Source organism: Oncorhynchus mykiss, chromosome 2 (genome assembly GCF_013265735.2).
Source record: "Oncorhynchus mykiss isolate Arlee chromosome 2, USDA_OmykA_1.1, whole genome shotgun sequence".
Taxonomy (NCBI): domain Eukaryota; kingdom Metazoa; phylum Chordata; class Actinopteri; order Salmoniformes; family Salmonidae; genus Oncorhynchus; species Oncorhynchus mykiss.
In genome coordinates, this window is record NC_048566.1 from 29,453,788 (window position 1) to 29,470,328 (window position 16,541).

General features: G+C 44.7%; 2 protein-coding genes across 9 annotated transcripts in view; one reads left to right on the plus strand and one right to left on the minus strand.

Moving 5' to 3' along the window:
• The window catches only part of LOC110534631 (integrin alpha-8-like), a 53,580-nt gene that overhangs the window by 28,966 nt on the left and 8,073 nt on the right, over positions 1-16,541 (plus strand). Inside the window, exons 20-25 of the mRNA XM_036944640.1 lie at positions 251-398; positions 698-790; positions 4,448-4,527; positions 4,838-4,918; positions 6,002-6,107; positions 6,714-6,872. Coding sequence (XP_036800535.1) covers positions 251-398; positions 698-790; positions 4,448-4,527; positions 4,838-4,918; positions 6,002-6,107; positions 6,714-6,872 — 667 coding nt within the window. The remainder of the gene's footprint in view (positions 1-250; positions 399-697; positions 791-4,447; positions 4,528-4,837; positions 4,919-6,001; positions 6,108-6,713; positions 6,873-16,541) is intronic.
• Positions 7,157-16,251, minus strand: LOC110486122 (girdin). 8 transcript variants are annotated; one of them, XM_021557494.2, is made up of 23 exons: positions 16,001-16,251; positions 15,219-15,281; positions 12,951-13,013; positions 12,790-12,852; positions 12,649-12,711; positions 12,438-12,500; positions 12,229-12,312; positions 12,026-12,109; positions 11,818-11,880; positions 11,609-11,671; positions 11,433-11,516; positions 11,214-11,276; positions 11,008-11,070; positions 9,581-9,643; positions 9,405-9,488; positions 9,212-9,295; positions 9,078-9,140; positions 8,849-8,911; positions 8,697-8,759; positions 8,504-8,587; positions 8,144-8,197; positions 7,913-8,041; positions 7,157-7,508 (listed from the first exon to the last, which is right to left on the minus strand). In XM_021557494.2, exons 1-23 carry the CDS (start codon positions 16,203-16,205, stop codon positions 7,201-7,203), a joined length of 2,019 nt encoding a protein of 672 aa, XP_021413169.2. In that variant the 5' UTR covers positions 16,206-16,251; the 3' UTR covers positions 7,157-7,200. The 8 variants fall into 8 exon arrangements, with proteins under 8 accessions (XP_021413169.2, XP_021413183.2, XP_021413176.2 ...); XM_021557508.2 differs by lacking the exon at positions 12,951-13,013; XM_021557501.2 differs by lacking the exon at positions 12,790-12,852.

Consider the following 16,541-nt stretch of genomic DNA (forward strand, 5'->3'; position numbering starts at 1 on the left):
TGTGTGTGTGGTGTGTGTGTGTGTGTGTGTGTGTGTGTGTGTGTGTGTGTGTGTGTGTGTGTGTGTGTGTGTGCGCGTGCGCGTGCATGTTTTTCTTCTGTTTTCATCTGTATGCAATTGCAATGGCAGCCCATCACAAACCCTGTCATTCTCCTCTGACTGATACACACACACACACACACTCCGACCTCTACTGTTTGACATAGTATTGACTTGTTTATTTCTCTCTCCTGCACACACACAAACACAGAGACCGTACAGAGCTGGTGGTCGGGGATGACAACCTGGTCATGTTGACCATAAACGCGGTTAACGAAGGAGAGGGGGCATATGAGACAGAGCTACACACACTCCTACCCCCTGAGGCTGATTACATAGGAGTGGAACGCAGGATAGAGGTGAGAACACACATTCCCACACACACTTCCACCCCCCACCCCCCCCACACTGGCCCCAACCCTAGCCCAGCTCAACTAGACCCTACAGCCTTGCTGACCTCTTTACCATTACATTACATCCTGTTGACAACCTCAGGGTTTTTTCTCTAGAGAGTGAGTGAATGAATGTGTAATGGGGCCCTAAGATGGATGAGATGAGGTTGTTACTGTCAGAACATTCATCACTCTCTTCCTCTCCTCCCTTCCCCCACATATCACCTCTCTGCCACCCTCTCCCTTCCACCTCCTCTCCTCTCTAGGCTCTATCCAGGTTGAACTGTGAGTACAGGATGGTGAATGACTCCAGACTCGTGGTGTGTGACCTGGGGAACCCTATGGTTGCCGGAACAGAAGTAAGTCCAACACACACACAAACACAAAAGAACACAAAAAAATACACACACGCACATGCACCCACTCTGACCTCACCCTCTACTTGGAAAAAAACACTTCCTGTCCAAACAGGAAGCTGTCACTCAGATACAGTGGTGCTGATTGATAGTTACCATGCTGAAGGATCACCCAGATACCCCGTGCCCCACTGAGTCCCACACTCTGAAGCTGTCTGTGGGTATTTCTGTGTGTGTTAATCCGTTCGCCCTTGCATGACACATCCAGGAAGCACAGGCTTTGTAAAGTAAAGAGTGGTCCCATCTGACATGTAACTCTACCCTGTGTTTCTGTAACCGCTCTGTCTGTCTGTCTGTCTGTCTGTGTGTGTGTGTGTGTGTGTGTGTGTGTGTGTGTGTGTGTGTACGTGGCTACATGCATGCGTGTGTGTTGTGACCCTGAGAGTGGTATTTGTTAGCTCTAGAAGCGACACACGTGTGTGTGCACGTCAGCTCTCCTTCAGACCAGATGTTTCCCAGACATACTTACCCTTGCCCCTTTGGACCTGTAGGAATTCATGAGCTCTTATAGAATAAACACACACACACACACACACACACACTAATCATGCAGCCGGAGTAACGACGCTTGTATACCATTTTGAATGTATCTTTTTCTCATTCTAATATTTTTGAGTCAAGCCTCTAAAATGCAGACTGCCTCGCCATGTTTCTTTAAAACGTTGTCTATTGTCAGCATTTTTAGTATTTTATTAGGATCCCCATTAGCTGGTGCTAAAGCAGCAGCTACTCTTCCTGGGGTCAACAAGCATAGCGGTGAAAACAGACACTGTTTATGGGTAACATCCTGCCATCAGGGCTGCCGGAAAATGTGTAGCGAGGCAGCATTTGCCACAGCACTTTTCAATCACTTTTGATTTAGTTTAATAAAATATATCTACGCAAAGTGTAAAAGAAAAGGGGCAAAGTGCTGTTTTTTTAGACCGATTTGCCTCATGATTTGTCTGTCTTTCACACCGAAGCGCTGCTACAGGCTCTTTGTGTGTCTTGACCAATCAGATTAATGCTCAAGGCGCTCTCCACTTTCCTCTGGTATTTATTTAGCGAGCTGATAGCACATCACTCCCAACAGACACAAGCAAAAACTCCTTACATCAATGGAGCAGCCTTTACTCCTAAACATTAGCGATCTGACATGTGTTGCATGGTAACGAGACACTTTTTGAGTCCGATCCACTGTAGGCTACTAACAGCAGCTGCATAGTCAGGCCTCCTATGGGCCCTGTCCCTCTGGCCAGGGTAAACGAAGTGGTAACGTAGTGTGGGCTATTTATAACCCAATGGGATTACATTTGGTTTATATTTCAACTTGGGCTAACCAGGTTACCTAGACTTTTTCAATCCAAGAGTATAAACTTGAATTAATCATTAAACACAGTAGCTGACATGGACTGTGAGTACATTTTGTTATGAGTATTACAGTTGAGCAGGAGCAGGACTACATGATGCAAACCTGCATATTATCTAATCATGTAGCTTTCTGAGTGTCTGTTTATAGGACCCCCCCCCCCCCCCCCAGTCCTTCTTTAAAATATAATTCATAACAACAAGTACAAGGTTGCTGCAGTTTAACAGGGCTTTCATCCTCCCCAAGGCCAGGAGTTCTTTAAAACCATGTGACCTGATTAGAAAAACTCTGGTCCCATCATAGCCCATATTCAACAGATGAATCACCTCATACCGTATAAGGGCTGGAGTTTTACCTGGTTAGCTTACCAGATCAGGAAAAATGATGTACCCCAGAATTTTGTTTTCCGCTACACCACTCTGGGGCCTGTGGTGCCACCTCTGCCAGACGATCAGCATGTATAATGTGAACAGAAACGGCCCCTCCACAGAGCCCTGTGGAACACCATATATAGCCTTGGAGCAATCAGTGGTCTCACTGGGCAGAAAAATAAATTGATACCTGTCTGTTAGTTTGGTCGACAGCGTCAATCCCTGCTCTTACATCAAGGAATATGAGAACAGTCACAGAGCCTCAGTCGTTTATTGGTCGATGCATTAGATCATTTCCTTGACAAACGCTGTCTCTGTACTATGGTGGGTTCTACAGAACATCCAGGTTAGACAGTTTTACAGTGGTGGTGGGGCTGTTCAGAATATGGGAGAGAAGTGACAGGAAATAAATGTTTTCCAGATTTGGCGAGAGAGATATATTTGGGTCACTTTGTCTGTCTCTCTCTCTTTCTCTCAGCCTGGGGACCTCAGTGATTTAGACCCATTTGGTCTTTCGTCGTCTCTGAGTTGTTCTGATTCTCTCTCTGATGTGCAATAAAGTCTCTGACTTTGGAGTCCTAATGAGTTTCCACCCTCAGGCTTCTCCCTTGTAGTTTTAGCGAGTGTTTTAAGAGTTTCCGGCATTGACTAGTGTCTAACATGTTGTTCATGAGAACATTATTACACAAACACAAGAAGCCATTATCATACTCATGGTTATGAACTAAGCCCTCCACGTGGTGTGAGTTAAGCAAGGGTAGAGGGGGGTTTAACTGGGGTCTGGAGGGGAAGGGATCTGGTCTGTCTCAGCCCACAGATCTGTACTGATCCTCCAACTGAGACACACACACACAACACAGATACGTAACCCAGATACACACACCATGGCCAGGTTCTGGTTAGTTTTCACAAAAGGAAACTGTAGATGGGGTTAGAAGGCTGCTCGCTTTAACACTTACAGATGTCACTAGACTTTGATTCGTCTCTCTCTGACTCTCTGTTTCTGTCCCTCTCTCTCTGTCTCTGTCCCTCTCTCTCTGACTCTCTGTCTCTGTCCCTCTCTCTCTGACTCTCTGTCTCTGTCTCTCTCTCTCTGACACTGTCTCTGTCCCTCTCTCTTTGTCCCTCTGTCCCTCTCTCTCTGTCTCTGTCCCTCTCTCTCTGATACTGTCTCTGTCCCTCTCTCTTTGTCCCTCTGTCCTTCTTTCTCTGACTCTCTGTCTCTGTCCCTCTCTCTCTGACTCTCTGTCTCTGTCCCTCTCTCTCTGACTCTCTGTCTCTGTCCCTCTCTCTCTGTCTCTGTCCCTCTATCTCTGACTCTCTGTCTCTGTCCCTCTCCCTTTGTCCCTCTCTCTCTGACTCTCTGTCTCTGTCCCTCTCTCTCTGTCTCTGTCCCTCTCTCTCTGACTCTCTGTCTCTGTCCCTCTCCCTTTGTCCCTCTCTCTCTGTCTCTGTCCCTCTCCCTTTGTCCCTCTGTCCCTCTCTCTGACTCTCTGTCTCTGTCCCTCTCCCTTTGTCCCTCTCTCTGACTCTCTGTCTCTGTCCCTCTCTCTCTGACTCTCTGTCTCTGTCCCTCTCCCTTTGTCCCTCTGTCTCTGTCCCTCTCTCTCTGACTCTCTGTCTCTGTCCCTCTCTCTCTGACTCTCTGTCTCTGTCCCTCTCTCTCTGACTCTCTGTCTCTGTCCCTCTCTCTCTCTGACTCTCTGTCTCTGTCCCTCTCTCTCTTATTCTCTGTCTCTGTCCCTCTCTCTCTGACTCTCTGTCTATGTCCCTCTCCCTTTGTCCCTCTGTCCCTCTCTCTCTGACTCTATGTCTCTGTCCCTCTCTCTCTCTCTTTGTCTCTCTGTCCCTCTCTCTCGGTCTCACTGTCTCTGTCTCCAGGTATCTGTAGGTTTAAGGTTTGCTGTCCAAAGGCTGGATGATGCCGGTCCTCACATTGACTTTGACCTACAGATCCACAGGTGACAGACACACACACACACACACACACTGCTGAAGAGCTGTGACACACATAACTGTAAAAAGGAACCTCTGTCAGAATTCTGAGTATTTCTGTGGCTTTCCCAAACAAAGAGCGTCGAGACAGATGACCGGAGGAAAACAGACGAGACAAAATATTGATTGTTCACTTCGCCACAAACACATGGTCACTCACTCATTTACTCACACACGCGCGCATGCACACACACCATACATCGTCACCATACATCGCCATGGTGCAGACATTACATCCAAACATCTTTACTGACTCGTGTGCCTCTTATCTTACAGTTCAAACAAAGACAGCTCCAAGAGCAACCCAGTCAGTCTGTCTCTCTCCATCTCTGCCAGAGCTCAGCTAGACCTGAGGGGGTGAGTTACACATCTCTGTTCTGGTTGATCTTTTCGCTAACCCTGTGACAGTAGAATATCTTTGCTCTGTTTGATGCACTTTGTTGTCATACAGTGTATCTCTTTGTCTCATGCCATGTAGGTGAGACAGGTTCATATAGTTTGCTGTATTTCTATTGCTCAGTGTGGTTGAGCCTGTGTATGTTAGTCTGTGTATGTTAGTCTGTGTATGTTAATCATCTATGTGTATGTTAGTCTGTGTATGTTAGTCTGTGTATGCTAATCATGCACACTTGGGCCAGTGCTAGTGCTACTTGGTCACACACACACACACACACACACACACACATGTTTGATTTACTATCCTTGTGGGGAACAAAACATTGATTCCCATTCAAACTCCTATTTTCCCTAACCGTTAACCTAACCCCAACCTTAACGCTAAGCTTAACCCCTAAGCCTAAAACTAAACCTTACCCTAACTCCTAAGCCTAAAACTAAACCTTACCCTAACTCCTAAGCCTAAAACTAAACCTTACCCTAACTCCTAAGCCCAACCCCTAACCCTAAAACTAAACCTTACCCTAACTCCTAAGCCTAACCCCTAACCCTAAAACTAAACCTTACCCTAACTCCTAAGCCTAACCCCTAATGCTAATTGTAACCCTAACTCCCAAGCCTAAAATAGCCTTTTTCCTTGTCAGTCCCCACTTGTCCGAATGTTCCTTGTTTTACCACACACCCCCCCCCCACCCCCCACACAGACACACAAACACACTTCAAAGCCTGGACCCCAGAGTGACTTGGCTGGGTCTACAGATGTTGTACACACAAACAGACAGTGAGTGATCTGTGGGGGGGGTTGTGTGTGTTGGGACTGGAGGGCGGGATGTTAAGGTCCAACCGACAATGGGTAAGTTGTGTTTGGCAGCGGAGTGGCGAGTGGCTTGGTGTTCACCCCCCAAGTTGTCCTGGACGTTGTAAATCATTTGTTCTCATACTCTCTCTCTCTTCTCTTCTCTTTCTTTCTCTATCGCTCCTCTTTTTCTTTCTTTCTCTCTCCCATCTCTCTCTCTGCCTCTCTCTCTCTCTCTCCCTTTCCAGGGTGTGTCATCCCTCTCAGGTGGTTCTTCCGTTTCCTCATTGGGAGCCCAAAGAGAAGCCGGTCAAAGAGGATGACGTAGGACCCCAGGTCACACACATCTACGAGGTACATACACACACAGTAAAAGCAGTAGCCCTGTAAGTACTGGCTGCTGTCTGATCAAAGGCCTCCTGAACAGTGGTAATTACTGTCATAAAGGAAGAGATAGGGGGGGGATAAGAGGGGGGATCAGACATACGTTTGTGTGTGTATGTGTGTGTTGAAGAGGCAGTGAAGCGGGACATCTGCTGGATGTCTACAGGGTTTGGGACTGCAGTTCTCCTGTCCTGCAGTCTGTCCAGCTGGTTATAGTTAGGTCAGCCAGAGTTTCTCTCTCCGAGAATTCCTGCCTGGAGCGCTGAGACCATGTCCTGTTTGGGGGACTCACCATCATCACCCTCAGAATTAATGAGTGTGTGGAAAGGGGCTAAGCTGAGTGGCTTGGTGTTCTCATACTCTCTCGCTCTCACTCTCTCTTTCTTTCTTTTTCCCTCTCTACTCCTCTCCCCCCTCTCTCTCCATCTCCTCTCTCTACTCCTCTCCCCCCTCTCTCTCCATCTCCTCTCTCTACTCCTCTCCCCCCTCTCTATCCATCTCCTCTCTCTACTCCTCCCTCTCTCTCTTCTTCTCATCTCTCTGTCTCTCCTCTCTTTTTCCCTCTTACTCTCTCAGCTCCATAACTCAGGTCCCAGTAGTATCCGGGAGGCGGAGCTCCAGGTGGGCTGGCCCTCTCGTTTCCGTGACGAACACCTGCTCTACGCTCTGGAGGTTCTGACAGTCGGACCAATCAGCTGCCGGAGCAACACCAGCCTCAACCCCCTGGGCCTACAGGTAACACAACCACACCTCCTGCTGAGACTGGACACGACCCTGTACTCATGCAATGATGTTCTATATTTATTAACCTGTATTGGTCTTCAATGTTTTAGAAACAATGGCATAAATGCTTTTGTGAAGTTACAGCCCAGGTAGATCAAAGTGTGCTGACCCAATCTAGCATTGATGTAGCTTGGTTCTTCTCATAATAAAATAGGGTAACGGGGTGTCATCTACCGTCTGGCTTATGTTTGTGATGATGACTGAGGAATGTGCTTTAATGATGACAGGACAAAGTCACTCATTCCATGTTTATTGAAGACTGTAGGAGGACGGAGAGGGACTAGTGGAGTAGGCCCATAGCAGGGTTGGTGGTGAAGAGCAGGATGCCAGTAAAGACAATGTGGTTGTAGTTGTCATCGTACAGCCCCCAGCCCTTAGGAAGCCTTAAGTACACCAGGTCATCTTTCTCTAGCTCCAGAGCCACGGCGCCTGTCATATACTCATAACCACCATGGAAGTTGTCCTGGACGTTGTATATCATTTGCTCTCCATTTTTGACCAAGAAAACACCCATTTTCTGTCCAGGCTCTCGGCCCATGGAGGTGAATGTGAAGTAGTAGACTCCTCTCACTGGTGCTGAAAACATACCTGTATCAGAGGGGAAGCAGGGAGAGATCAGCACTATCCATCTCTTTTAGGCACTGTAGCAGCCTGCTAATGGTTGGGGTCTGTGCCAGTAGCTGGCCCCTGTGGGCACCACAGGAGCCCGGTGGCACCATAATTGGGTAGGACAGGCTCATAGTAATGACTGGAACGGACTGAAGTGAATGGTATCGAACACATCAAACACATACCATTCCATTCACGCCATTCCAGACAACGTTATGAGCCGTCCTCCCCTCAGCAGCCTCCTGTGGTGGACACGTGAGCATGGAGATTGTGTGTTTATGTTTATACCTTTCTCTGAGTTGTAGATGTATTGCTGTGTGGGTGAACCTGTAGTATTGTTACTGTGTAAGTTTCATCTGTAGTATTGTCGGCGTAAGCTGTACCAGAGTTTGTGTCGTAACCGTTGCCGATGTTGGTGAAGATTTTTTCATAGACCAGAGTGATCTCAGTTTGAAAGGGTCCCACATATCCTGAGTCCGTCAAACCAACAGAAAAGGCCACCTGTCTTCTGTCTGCGAATACATGAGAATGAATTCGATCAAGTCCACCGTAATGTCTAAAATGTCTTCATTTCATACCATACTGTGGGTTTGATTGAATTGATCTGTTCTTACCTAGCCTCAGTTCCTCCACCTGGCTCTCAGCGACACTCAATCTTGCCTCCAGGGCTGAAATAGCAAGAAAATAATATCTTAATAAACTCATACTCTGAGGTAGCTTTGTTGTCATTGCTGTGCTTAGATACATCCTGATTAGATCAATTAGATCAGTCAGCGGTCCAGGAGAGTGATTGTAGCCTAGCTCTTATTAGTGCAGCATAGTTACATGCATTCTCTTTCTCCAGCTCCGCTACTTGCCTCTCACTGGTTGTCACTCTGACCCCAAGGCTAACAGTTCTGCTGCTTGGGCTGGAATCATGCACGTCAATATCCAGAGGCGTTCATCATCTTCTTAAAAAATGTACTACTCATTACCTGCATTCTCTTTCTTCAACTCTGCCACCTGGCTCTCACTGGTTGTCACTCTGTTCTTCAAGTCTGACAGTTCTGCTGCTTGGGCTGAAATTATATTAATATTTTAGAGAGGCAAAAGACAATATCCAGAGCTGTGGTTTTTCTTCTTTCTTCTATTGAACAAATGATTCACTTTTTCTAAGTTCATTATTACCTGCATTCTCTTTCTTCAGTTCATCCAGCTTGCTCTCATTGGCTGTCACTCTGGTCCTCAAGGCTAACACAAGTGAATTTCCAGAAATGTTCATGTTTCCAGTGACTTATTTGACTAAATATTTTTCATAGCCAATTGCTTATCATCATTACCTGCATTATTTTTCTCCAGGTCTGCCACATGACTCTCACCTACTGTCACTCTGGCCTCCAGGGCTAGAAGATCATTTATGCAAGAACATCATTTATGATGACAATGATAAGCCATGATGTAGTTTTGTTACATGGCTTTGTTTTTTCATATCTTGAAATGAGCTGAATGTTATTATGTTCAGGTGAAGAATACATGTAGTCCTTCTTATAAGTGAAACATTTGAGTCACCTGCATTCGCTTTCTTCAGTTCTGCCACCTGCCTTTCGCTGGCTGTCAATCTGGTGTCCAGGGCTGAAATAGTATAAAAATAATTAACAGTAAAAATGGATATCAAACACACACTTTTGCACAATATATCTTACCTGCATTTACTTTCTTCAGTTCAGCTACCTGGCTCTCACTGGTTGTCACTCTGTTCTTCAAGTCTGACAGTTCTACTGCTTGGGCTGAAATTATATAAACATTGTAGAGAGGCAATAAACAATATCCAGAGCTGTGCTTTTTTCTATTGAGTAAATTATTAACTCAATCGTTTTTCAAAACACTTCTTGTTACCTGCATTCTGTTTCTTCAGTTCTGCCACCTGGCTCTGAAGGGTTGTCACTCTGCTCCCCAAGGATAACAGTTCAGCTACTTGGTCTTGAATCATATGAGTCAATATCCAAAGTTGTTCATCTTTCTAGGCAATTAATTATTAACTGAATTATTTTCAATTCACATGTAATCATTACCTGCATTCTCTTTCTCCAGCTCCTCCACCTGTTTCTCACTGGCTGTCACTCTGGCCTCCAGGGCTAGAAAATAGTTTATGTTTTAGCATAATTTATGATAAAAAAATGTTAAACCAAGATGTAGCTTTATGATATCCTGAAATATGCTGAATCATGTTAAATTGAGACCTATATGTGGTAGTTCTTATAAGTAAAGATGCACTACATTGCCACAGGTATGTGGACACCTGCTCATTGAACATCTCATTCCAAAATCATGGGCATTAATATGGAGTTTTTCCACCCTTTGCTTCTATAACAGCCTCCACACTTCTGGGAAGGCTTTCCACTAGATGTTAGAACATTGCTGTAGGGACTTCCATTCAGCAGCAAGAGCATTAGTGAGGTCGGGCAACGACATTGGGCGATTAGGCCTGGCTCACAGTCAGCGTTCCAATTCATCCTGAAGGTGTTCGATGGGGTTGAGGTCAGGGCTCTGTGCAGGCCAGTCAAGTTCTTCCACACCGATCTCGAAAAAACCTTTTCTGTTTGGACCTTGCTTTGGGCACAGGGGCATTGTCATGCTGAAACAGGAAAGGGCCTTCCCCAAACTGTTGTCACAAAGTTGGAAGCACAGAATCATCTAGAATGTAATTGTATGATGTAGCGTTAAGATTTAATTTCTCTAGATCTAGCTCGAACCATGAAAAACTGCCCCAGACCATTATACCTCTTCCACCAAACTGTACAGTCGGCATTATTCATTGGGGCAGGTAGCATACTCCTGGCATCCGCCAAACCCAGATTCGTCCGTCGGACTGCCAGATGGTGAAGTGTGATTCATTTGTCCAGAGAACGTGTTTCCACTGCTCCAGAGTTCAATGGTGGCAAGCTTTACACCCCTCCAGCCAACGCTTGGCACTGTGCATGGTGATCTTAGGCTTGTGTGCAGCTGTTCGGCCACGGAAACCCATTTCATGAAGCTCCCGACTAACAGTTCCTGTGCTGGCGTTGCTTCCAGAGGCAGTTTGGAACTCAGTAGTGAGTGCTGCAACCAAGGACAGATTATTTTTATGCGCTACATGCTTCAGCACTAAGCGGCCTCGTTCTGTGAGCTTGTATGGCCTATCACTTAGCAGCTGAACCGTTGTTGCTCCTAGACGTTTCCACTTCACAATAACAGAACTTACAGTTGCCTGGGGCAGCTCTAGCAGGGCACAAATTTGACAAACTGTCTTGTTGGAAAGGTGGCATCCTATGACGGTGCCACGTTGAAAGTCAGTGAGTTCATCAGTAAGGCCATTCTACTGCCAATGTTTGTCTATGGAGATTGCATGGCGGTGTGATCGATTTTATACACCTGTCAGCAACGGTGTGGCTGAAATAGCCAAATCCACTAATTTGAAGGGGTGTCCACATACTTTTGTATATATAGTGTATAGAGTCACCTGCGTTCTTCGCCTTCAGTTCTGCCACATGATTCTCACTGACTGTCACTCTGGACTCCAGGGCTAGAAAATAATGCATACAAGAAAACAATTAACTGTGATGTAGCTTTGTTACATTGCTTTGCTTTATCACGTCCTAACATTAGCTGAATCCTGTTCAGGTGAGGCACACATGTAGTAGCTCTTATATGTAAAAAAAATGCCACCTGTATTCTTTCCCATCAGTTCTGCCACCTGCTTCTCACTGGCTGTTACTCTGGCCTCCAGGGCTAGGAGATCATTTATGCAAGAAAATCATTTATTTTGAAAAGTATGTAGCTTTGTTGCATCACTTTGGTTTTTCATATCTTGAAATGAGCGGAATCTTATTATGTGCAGGTGAAGAATACATGTAGTCTTTCTTATAAGTGAAACATTTGAGTCACCTGCATTCTCTTTCTTCAGTTCTGCCACCTGGCTCTGAAGGGTTGCCACTCTGCTCCCCAAGGATAACAGTTGTGCTGCTTGGTCTTTAATCATATAAGTCAATATCCAAAGTTGTTAATCTTTCTAGGCAATTAATTATTAACTGAATTATTTTCAATTCACATGTAATCATTACCTGCATTCTCTTTCTCCAGCTCCTCCACCTGTTTCTCACTGGCTGTCACTCTGGCCTCCAGGGCTAGAAAATAGTTTATGTTTTAGCATAATTTATGATAAAAAAATGTTAAACCAAGATGTAGCTTTATGATATCCTGAAATAAACGGAATCATGTTAAAGTGAGAGCTAATATGTGGTAGTTCTTATAAGTAAAGATAAATAGTCACCTGCGTTCTTTCCCTTCAGTTCTGCCACATGACTCTCACTGACTGTCACTCTGGCCTCCAGGGCTAGGAAATATGGCATACAAGAAAACAATGAACTGTGATGAAGCTTTGTAACGTCGCTTTGCTTGATTACATCCTAACATGAGCTGAATCATGTGCAGGTGGAGCGTACATGCATTAGCTCTGATAAGTAAAACATTTTAGTCACCTGCATTTTTGGCCATCAGCTCTGCCACCTGGCTCTCACTGGCGGTCACTGTGTTCCCCAGGGCTGACAGCTGTGCTGCTTGATCTGGAATTATAGAAATCTAGTAAAGAGGCAAAAGGTATTATCCAGAACTGTGATTATTATTTTCTTCTATTGAGCAAATTATTAACTCAATAGTTCATCAGAACACATTTAATTATTACCTGCATTCTCTTTCTTCAGTTCTGCCATCTGGCTCTGAAGGGCTGTTAGTCGGCTTTCCAAGGATAACATTAGTGCTGCTTGGCCTGGAATCATATAAACATAGTAGACGATATGTAACATCCATATGTAATAGGCAATATCCAATATGTTGTTGTTTCTATTGACAAAGTTAACTCAATATATATTTTTTAAAACATCTTGTTATTACCTGCATTCTCTTTCTTCAAGTCTTCCACCTGGTTCTCACTGGTTGTCTGTCTGGCCTCCAGGTCTATCATTTTTTTAATGATAAAAACAATGAACCCTGATATAGCTTTGTTACATCACATTGCTTTTCATATCCTGAAATGAGCTGAATCATGTTCAGGTGAGGAATACACAGTATGTAGTAGTTCTTACAAGTAAAACATTTTAGTCACCTGCATTCTTCCCCTTCAGATCCTTCAGCTGGCTCTCACTGGCTGTGGATCTGGCCTCCAGGGCTGAAGTAGTATGAGAGTAATTAACGGTAAATGAGCAGAAAAACACTTGTTTGCACCATATAGCTTATCTTACTCTACCTGCATTCTCTTTCTTCAGTTCCGCTACCCGACTCTCACTGGCTGTCACTCTGGCCTCCAAGACTAAGATCAGACAGTTGGAAAATGTAGAATGCTTTATTAGTTGTAAGTGTTATTTACTGTCAGAATACATGAGGGTGAAGTTAATATTAGTGCTTTACCTGCATTCTCTTTCTTCACTTCGTCCACCTGGCTCTCACTGGCTGTCATTCTGGCCTCCAGCGCTGAAGTAGCATGAAAATAAACATTGCTGAACATATCGACCATTGCTGTTTTTTTGTGACCAAATTAGAATTGTTTTAGTTATTTACTTATTTGTTGGGGGGGATTACAGGTACATTATCCATTTCAAAAGTATACGTTTATAAAAACTTGTAATCTGCCACTCACCAGCAACAAAAAATTGTAAGAAATACATACAGAGTTTAACAATAAATAGTAAATTCAGTATAAACAGGAAAATAAAAAAGAAGTGGGCCTCCCCCAACTTCCCATCCCATTCCCCCAGCCAACATGTCTCCATACAACTCCCCCTACCCCCATGTTTCCCACCCCTTCCCATCCCATTCCCCCAGCCAACATGTCTCCATACAACTCCCCCTACCCCCATGTTTCCCACCCCTTCCCAACCCATTCCCCCAGCCAACATGTCTCCATACAACTCCCCCTACCCCCATGTTTCCCACCCCTTCCCATCCCATTCCCCCAGCCAACATGTCTCCATACAACTCCCCCTACCCCCATGTTTCCCACCCCTTCCCATCCCATTCCCCCAGCCAACATGTCTCCATACAACTCCCCCTACCCCCATGTTTCCCACCCCTTCCCATCCCATTCCCCCAGCCAACATGTCTCCATACAACTCCCCCTACCCCCATGTTTCCCACCCCTTCCCATCCCATTCCCCCAGCCAACATGTCTCCATACAACTCCCCCTACCCCTATGTTTCCCACCCCTTCCCATCCCATTCCCCCAGCCAACATGTCTCCATACAACTCCCCCTACCCCCATGTTTCCCACCCCTTCCCATCCCATTCCCCCAGCCAACATGTCTCCATACAACTCCCCCTACCCCCATGTTTCCCACCCCTTCCCATCCCATTCCCCCAGCCAACATGTCTCCATACAACTCCCCCTACCCCCATGTTTCCCACCCCTTCCCAACCCATTCCCCCAGCCAACATGTCTCCATACAACTCCCCCTACCCCCATGTTTCCCACCCCTTCCCATCCCATTCCCCCAGCCAACATGTCTCCATACAACTCCCCCTACCCCCATGTTTCCCACCCCTTCCCAAACCATAGAAAACCCTCCCCATACCACCCCTTACCCATGGGGCTGAAAGTAAAGAAAGTAAAATAAATATTGAAATAGGTGTGTATATATAGTGCCTAAAGAAAGTATTCACACCCCTTTACTTGTTCCACATTTTGTTGTGTCATAGCCTGAATTAAACATTTATTAAATTGAGATACTGTGTCGCTGACCTACACACAATACCGCATAATGTCAAAGTGGAATTTTGTTTGTTGAAAAGGTTTTTAATTAATCAAAAATGTAAAGCTGAAATGTCTTAAGTCAATAAGTATTCAACCCCTTTGTTATGGCAAGCATAAATAAGTTCAGGAGTAAAAATGTGCTTCACAAATCGCATAATAAATTGCATGGACTCATTCCGTGTTCAATAAAATTGGTTAACATGATTTTTGAATGACTACTGTACCCCACACATACAATTATCAGTAAGGTCCCTCAATCGAGTAGTGAATTTCAAGCACAGATTCAACCACAAAGGCCAGGGAGGTTTTTCAATGCTTCACAAAGAAGGCCACCGATTGGTAGATGTGTACAAATTTAAAAAAGCAGACGCTGAATATCCCTTTGAGCATTTTAAAGTTATTAATTAGGCTTTGGGTGGTGTATCAATAGATCCTGTCACTACAAGATATAGGCGTCCTTCCTAACTCAGTTGTAGAGAGGAAGGAATCAAATCTAGGCTGTTTCACATCCAGCAGTGATTGGGAGTCCCATAGGGCGGCGTACAATTGGCCCAGCGTCGTCCGGGTTTGGCCGGTGTAGGCCGTCATTGTAAATAACAATTTGTTCTTAACTGACTTGCAGAGTTAAATAAAGGTTACTTTTTTTTTTATCAAAAAAGGAAACAGCTCAGGGATTTCACTTTGAGACCAATGGTATTTTTAGAACAGTTACAGAGTTTAATGGTTGTGGTATGAGAACTGAAAATGGATCAACAACTTCTAGTAGTAACTGCATCCACTGGTGAATTGGAAGAGAGTGAGGAGACCAGCAATGTGACATAGAGCTTTTTAAAATGACAAGTTCAAAACTTCACTTACAGAATCATACATCTCATATGCAAAAAAAAATGTGCTACATCATGTTAATTCATAGTAGTCTCCTTATTACCTGCATTCTCTTTCTTCAGTTCCACCACCTGGCTCTCACTGGCTGTCACTCTGGCCTCCAGGACTGAAATAGCATGAAAATATGTAGCTGAGATGCAGCTAAAACAAAGCTTTGTTTATTTCTCCCTGAAATTAGCTATGCTCATCTGAGGCACAATAGTTCTTATGAAGTCTACCTTTAAAGAAAGATGGGAACCCCTGTGCTAAGCAATCCCTTTGCGGTAACTCTGGGCTGAAATCATAAGGAAATGTGTCTTGTACATTATCTTAAAATGTCCAGCAAAATCCACAGCTGTACATTTTTGATTGAGCTAATGAACTAAATCGTATTTTGTCAAATTAGCATTTTTGTCATCACCTTCATTCTAGATCTGTAAATGGAACGTCAGTATCACATTGGCACTCTGTCTGTCGTCTAGGTCTGTCAGTTCTGCTGCTTGAGCTTTAATGATAAAGATATACTGTAGCCTGTGTATGATCCATTTCAGCAGCTGACTTTTCTATTGAGTGAATTATTATCTAAATCCATTTAGGAAATGACATCTAACGATGATTATATGTGTTCTCTGTCTTCAGCTTGACCACTCTGCCCCCCCCCCCCCCCCCCCCCCCCCCCCCAGGACTGAAATGGCACCAACATAAATGTCCAAACTTATCAATCAATACAGAATGAGAGTTAAGCACTACTTACTTTCACAGTGTGATCGGTTTCATTACCTGTATTATTACGTGAGGCTACCTTTGTTCTTTCTTTCTCTGTCTATATGTGCATTACTACAGTACCTGTGTTCTTATTCTCCAACTTCTCTACTCGTTTCTTTGTGTTGTTCAGCATGAGTCTCAGGTGATACAGCTCATCCCAGACAGCATCTATGGTAGTGAATAGAATGTTCTGGTCAATCTGATCCATCCCTCCTTTACTCTCTCCCTCAGCCCAGGCCCCAGACAGATAGAACATCAGCACCAGCATAGCTACAACACCCCTCATTTTGAATGATGCCTTAGTTCAATAGTAATGAAATGTCTATGAGTCTCAGTACCAGCAAAAAGAAGGGGGGGGGGGGGGGGGGGGGCAGAATGGGGAATCTTTATAGAAACACGTCAACAAGAACTAGCCCACTACGTGAGAAGTCAGCATGTGGTGGATATAAAAAAAATAGCACCAAGGGCATCTGATCAAACATCAAGAGAACCAGAGTAACCCAGAATCACTGTGTTGTTTGGTCTCTTATTTTTCCACAAGGTTGAAAACTGACTACAAGGCTGCTGATCAGGCTACTAGACAGTGTGTCATCTACAATATGTATGCCTTGCAAAAGTGTTC

What these genes read in the sequence shown, in the direction of transcription:
- LOC110486122 (XM_021557494.2), bottom strand. Translation starts at nt 16,205, where the DNA reads ATGAGGGGTGTTGTAGCTATGCTGGTGCTGATGTTCTATCTGTCTGGG. An exon ending in ACTGAAGAAAGAGAATGCAG is followed by an intron (nt 13,014 to 15,218) that starts GTAATAAGGAGA and finishes ATGCTACTTCAG; the next exon opens with CGCTGGAGGCCAGAATGACA. An exon ending in ACTGAAGAAAGAGAATGCAG is followed by an intron (nt 8,588 to 8,696) that starts GTAATAATGAAC and finishes ATATAATTTCAG; the next exon opens with CCCAAGCAGCAGAACTGTCA.